Below are 6,000 nucleotides of genomic sequence, written 5' to 3' on the forward strand. Positions count from 1 at the left end.
GTATCTATGGCAACTGAATTTCCCTAACCAAATGGGCACGACACACGAACCTTCATTACCCGACATTCCTGGACAGCGACAGCACTCTTTAACGTTACATAAAAATTTCAATTTACTTTAAAACACATTCTCCCCTGCACACAGGTCTTTTCGCCAAAGTTTATGCTTTTAGGTTAAAAATATCCATTATCTGCAAAAGTCTATATTTTTCTGTCGTAGCACATCTTAATTTTGAGCTTGATAATGATTTGAATTTTACTTTTTTTTTTTTTTGATGAATGAACTTTCATTTCTTTTTCCGAATGCGAAAATTTATATCCAGAACACGTTTTAATCCTATTGCAAAAGTTATTTTTTTACATTTGCAACAATAAATCTAAAATTGCGTCTTAGGTTAATTCTCAACAGACATACATCTTGTTTTATCGTTCTTAAGAAGGACCACAACAGTTGTTTTTAATGGTAGCGTTTAAAACTTTGTTTGAGCTGCAGAGAAATATTTAAAAGTTCTGCTTAATTTTAAGTGGGGTTCGAACCTACGACTTTTCCGAAAGATAATGAGCGCTTTATGGAGCTAACGATTCCAACGACTCTTCTAAATCAATGTTGTTTTTTTGTAAATAAAACATTTAGTGGCCTTCCTGCAAGATCAGCGAAATATTTTTAGGGAAAATATTATTATTATTAGCTGGGAGTGGTCTTGACGTTTATTTCTATAAAAATTAAAGGCAGGTTCTCCCCATTTAACGAAGGTTACTGTAAAGGAAACAAATAATCTCTGCGGGTGAGAATTTAGTATTTTGTGTCCAATTTTTGTGTAAACGCATGCGCTGTTTCAGTCGGATTTGATCACGTTGACCCAGGCTGGTCGGGTAAAAGTAGCAGCCAAAGAAGGTGCAGAGACATAACAAAAAGTATATAGCAATGTATTTCCCATCAAAAATCGCTCTTCCACTTCTCAGAAATGCTGTGAGTATCGCATTGGTGTTATATTAATTACAACGCTCCTTTTAACCCTTAAAAGTAAGATTAGGTAGAATGTAATAATAGACGCCTAATTTAGGAGGTGTAGTTCAGTCAGGGTTAACACTTAATTAGGCGACGGTAGGCTAATTAGGGCATACCACCTATTTAGGCGACTCATTGTAGCCTAGTTAGGCCATATGTAACCTAGTTAAGACATTACAATATCTAATGGCTTGTTACACATTCCTAAGAAAAAATGGCAAAAACTCTTTGTTCAGGATGGATAGTCTACGCGGCCATGATTCCAAAACTGTCAAACGTGCCTCGATATGTTCGCGCAAGTAAGAATTATGTTAAAATAAAATTAGGTTCTATACCTGATTAGGTTACGATAGTAAAATACGCAATAATTTAATGAAGATATTCTTTCACAAAACGCAAAAAAAATTGTTTTTTTTAAGATGGATGTGGTAACAAATACTTTGTTTGTTTTGTAATGTTTCTTTTTGATTCACATCCTGTTTTAACAATGCTAAAATCTTCGTCAGACAATACCTTGTTTATGTCCGCCATATTTTTTTCTTGTGGCATGGATGGCTGAAATCCATTATTTAAAGGTTTGGGCCATAAGTTGCCAATGCGCGATGCAAATAAGATGATAATTGGTCAAAATTGTCTGCAAAGTGGTCAGATTTGATTCATGTAAAAATTGTAGTGCATCATCATCATCATCATTCTCGGCTTAACATCTATTTTCCATGCTAGCATGGGTTGGACGGGGTATATTAATGACCCTTTTCCAATCTGATCTAGACTGTGTTAGATCTAAACTCAACTTCCTCTGTATCAAGTCTGTCCTTATAGCCTCCTGTCTTTCTTGGCCTGCCTGTGGGCCTTGCCTTAGGAACTATCAAGTGTCTACAATATTTTCGACGTATTTACATTCGCTTAGTTAGACTACGGGTAGCCTAATTAAACTACATCACATCCCCTAACTAAACAACTCGCCTAATTAGGTCATGCCGCCTAATTAGGTGTTCACCATGACTGTAGTTTATTTACATTGTAATAGCATATTTAAAAGTTTTCCTTAATTTTCTTATATTTTAATATTGTCGATCTAGTTCTTCAGACTATGTATGTCAAATATTTAAATCAAAAATAGGGTTGGTCAAGTGACTCTTAACACACTAGATGTTTGTGATGTCAGCCTTATAATTCACCCCCAAAATTTCTTATTGAACCAGTAGATTTTGTACACATGGTAGTGTAGTTCTGGAGGAAGTCCAACATTGTAAGCCAGGGACGCACCACTCCATTTTCAAGTTGTATGGCCTAAAGTACATTTTAATGATTTTATTAGTTTAGTTTAAAGGGAACCCAAGGTATCCCTAGGCACCTAATTAGGCGGCATGTGGGAGACCGGGGTTCGATTTCTCTTGACGGCGATTCAACATGGGCGAGTGAACGTTACCATAGCCCCGGGTTAATCCAAGTCATGTGAGGGAAATTGGGGAGATGGCACACTGTGTGGGCCGTTGGATGTTGTGGGAGTTGTCTAGTGGGCCCTAATTGGGTCTGTGTAGCTCAAAATGAGCATTAAATACTCTAGGACTCTCCATTTAAGCCATGATCCCTCCTGGAAATAATAGACAGGGTATATCCCTCGATATTTGTGAGGCTAGCCATGTAAAATATGCACATCTATCTATAAATGATGTTACACTTTTATTATATTCTCGGATCCGGGTTAACATGTTTGAAATTTTCTGATCATTTTCAACAAAAATGACCAACATATTTAAATTCAGCACCAAAATTTATGGAAACATGAAAATTTTCAAGTATATACACTAAGTACAACTGTCTCTATTAGTAACCAAACTTTTGATGTTTTATAAAGAAATGACCACACAAATTCACTGCAGTAATAATTTTTCATTATTGATATTATAAAGTTTGATTGATTAACATAAATTTTGTTGCTAAAATAACACTGATTTGGTCTTCTGTTAGGAATTATCAATAATTTTGAGAATATGGACAAAATGTTAATCTTTTTGTGAAATGTCAGGAAAAGCCAGGAATTTTAAACTTTTCACTAAAACCCTGTACAAGTAATTGCTGAAGTATTAGCAAATACAAGTCCTTTACATGCAACTTTGATGGAATTGGCAAACCTTAATTGATTTAGGTATTGATAATCTGTAAAGTTCCATTTTACCATATTGGATAAGCTCAAACTTGGATTTATTGAATGAAATGTTATTCTGCTCAGCCCATTGATAAACTATATTTAAATCTATCTGTAGATTTTGAGAATCTAAGCAAACCTTTGTAGGAATGATGTTGAGATATCTGTGTCTATATCTCCAATTAGTATTAGGAATAGTAGGGGCTCCAACACTGATCCCTAAGGAACACCAGACAGTACAGGCATTAGCTTGGATTTAGTGCTATTAACTATAACAGTGTGGTGTCTATTGGTGAGAAATGAATGGATCCATTTTTTAATGTTACGACTGACTCCCAGGTTGGCTAGTTTTGCTAAAACAATCTGAAAGTTGACTTTGTCGAAGGCTTTTGCAAAGTCTAGATATATCACGTCAACATTGGATCCAACTTTAATTAATCCAAGGATTTTGTCATAATGTTTTAGAAGTTCACCAAGGCAAGATTTACCATGTCTGAAACCATGTTGGGATGGATTAAATAGATTTTAATACCCTTTTTGAAACCTTTTCGGAAATCTTGATTATATGTGAGGTCAAAGCAATTGGCCTGTAGTTTGACCCTTGAGGTTGACTTCCATTTTATTGGAACAATGTTGGCTTGTCTTAATGTGTCCGGAATTGCTCCTTCGTCCAGGCATTTTTTCACAGAATAATTTCAGGGGTAAACAAATTGTGGAAATACATTTTTTCAGGAGAATTGATGGGAAGCCATATTTGTTTCATCCTTTGCTTCTTCTTTTTCTTCATGTATATTGCATTTTTTTTCCTTGAACAGTTAGCTAGTTCATCAGCCATAACTATAGAAAAAACTCAGGAACTAGGAAAATGTGAAGAATGTCAGGCAAATTGAGGCCAACTCATATGTAGACACCCCGGTTTTTTATGTACTGCACATATACTTTAATTCTTCAATAGGAAATTAATGTTTATATACCTTAAACACTTTTTACCTTTGTATATAATATTATAGTTTTACTGTGAAAGAGTTATACAACATCTAGCATTTTGCCCAATATCTATTGCCTTAACTAGCGAACAAGTAAAAAACAAACATTAACAACATAAAACTTAACAGTTCTGGTGGATAGTTTTAGCTGGATATTCATCCCATGTAGAAAATTGTCATCGTGGGTCTTAAATCATACTGTGCCACTGTTTGCAAGACAAACAAATATTTTAGGGATTCAAAGTTGAAAATAGTAGTTAAACAATTTTTCGATCAGTTAAAGTTCCCAGTATGTTGAGCCTATGTTCTTCAAGAAGCTGGAAGCATGGCAAAAATATAGCAACAACCTTAGAAAAGTGTTCCACACCTTGTCATCTTTGTTGTGAAGACATGACGTTTTTAGCATATTGTCTCAAAATAAAAGGTACAGTTGTCATGTTGTCAGTTGTCATTGATGATTCAATGAAATGACAATTTTTACTGTCCCCAGATATGATTTTTTAGTAATTCATATGTTTTAATTTCCAGGCACGGTGTGGCTTCCGACAAAGTGCGATTTTACCAAGAACTTCACAGGTAGGTGAGAAAATGATATGGTGCAATTCGTTTCAAATTGTCACCATGCCTTTTTTCTGATATCCTGCAGGTACCTTTCAAAAAAATTGTATCTATAAATTTAGGCTTTAATTGCTGCTCAACCTTTACATACAACTGTTGCATCACGGGATATTGAACAAGCAGCTAAATTTATTGGTGCAGGTGCTGCTACGGTTGGTTGCGCAGGTAAGATGTCAATTGTGCTTTATTTACAGTACAGTGTATGTTTTGACACAATTTTTTAGTTGTGTAACTTCGAAAAACCTACAAAAAGTAATGTTGTTTTAGATATTTCACTACAATTTTTTTTTGTAATGCACGCTCTTAAATATTTAAATCTCAGCAGACTAACAGCAGGTATGGGAGGAATAGCCTGACGCCGTTCGTATCATTTCAAAGCTATTCAGCGAGAATTATTGTTTTTTTCATTTCTTCTAACAATCGATTTTTATATAGGATCTGGTGCTGGTATTGGAACAGTGTTTGGTAGTTTAGTCATTGGTTATGCACGAAATCCATCATTGAAACCACAGTTGTTTTCCTACGCTATATTAGGATTTGCTTTATCTGAAGCTATGGGACTGTTCTCACTTATGATGTCATTCTTAATCTTGTTCGGATTGTAAATGAAAAATAAATACTTTATAAATAACAAATACATTGTCGTGTGCATACTCGTTTTTAATTCACTTGCCCATCACACGTTACTGCTTTTGTAGTTTGGAAGAATACAAAGATTGTCCTTTAGAATTTATCTGTGTCAGGGTTCCCACCCCTCCTCATAACTCCTTAAATACAAAAGATCTTAGTTCTCCTCAAATGTCCTCAATTTTTTTGAAATGTAGGTTTTCTTTTCAAATGTTTTATATTATTTACTTTTGAATCACCACAATTTGTGGTTGCTGTGGCCTGCAAACATTACTTTTTTGTTCTGTTTGTATTTCAGTGTGTTCCTTCATTTTTTCAAGTTTTTTTCCTCGAATCTCCTCAATTTTGTATCAAAAGCTCCTTAAAAATCACAAAAGTCCTCAAATCTTTAAAAATTTTGTTTTAGAAAAGTGTGGGAACACTGTATGTGTAACGGAATAGTTTGATAGTCTATAGTCTAAATTTTCACATTTATGAAAATTTTGTATGTCTAACGGAATAGTTTTAATGGTCTATACTCTAAATTTTCACATTTTAAAATTTCCCCTAGAGTATTGGCCGACAAGTTATTTGATTTGCTAAATCTTTTTAGACCAATGTACATTCATA

General features: G+C 34.5%; 1 protein-coding gene across 1 annotated transcript; it reads left to right on the top strand.

Annotated features, from left to right (window-relative positions):
- The first annotated feature begins 828 nt into the window (after nucleotides 1-828).
- Nucleotides 829-5,413, top strand: LOC130622148 (ATP synthase lipid-binding protein, mitochondrial-like). Its single transcript, XM_057437564.1, has 4 exons — nucleotides 829-969; nucleotides 4,675-4,722; nucleotides 4,827-4,929; nucleotides 5,200-5,413. Exons 1-4 carry the CDS (start codon nucleotides 925-927, stop codon nucleotides 5,367-5,369), a joined length of 366 nt encoding a protein of 121 aa, XP_057293547.1. The 5' UTR covers nucleotides 829-924; the 3' UTR covers nucleotides 5,370-5,413.
- Nucleotides 5,414-6,000: the final 587 nt, after the last annotated feature.

This window comes from Hydractinia symbiolongicarpus, chromosome 12, assembly GCF_029227915.1.
Source record: "Hydractinia symbiolongicarpus strain clone_291-10 chromosome 12, HSymV2.1, whole genome shotgun sequence".
NCBI classification, from domain to species: Eukaryota; Metazoa; Cnidaria; class Hydrozoa; order Anthoathecata; family Hydractiniidae; genus Hydractinia; species Hydractinia symbiolongicarpus.

Coding starts and splice junctions, on each gene's coding strand:
- LOC130622148 (XM_057437564.1), top strand. CDS start 925: ATGTATTTCCCATCAAAAATCGCTCTTCCACTTCTCAGAAATGCT. Junction 4,723..4,826: donor TTTTACCAAGAACTTCACAG/GTAGGTGAGAAA, acceptor CTATAAATTTAG/GCTTTAATTGCTGCTCAACC. Junction 4,930..5,199: donor TGCTACGGTTGGTTGCGCAG/GTAAGATGTCAA, acceptor ATTTTTATATAG/GATCTGGTGCTGGTATTGGA.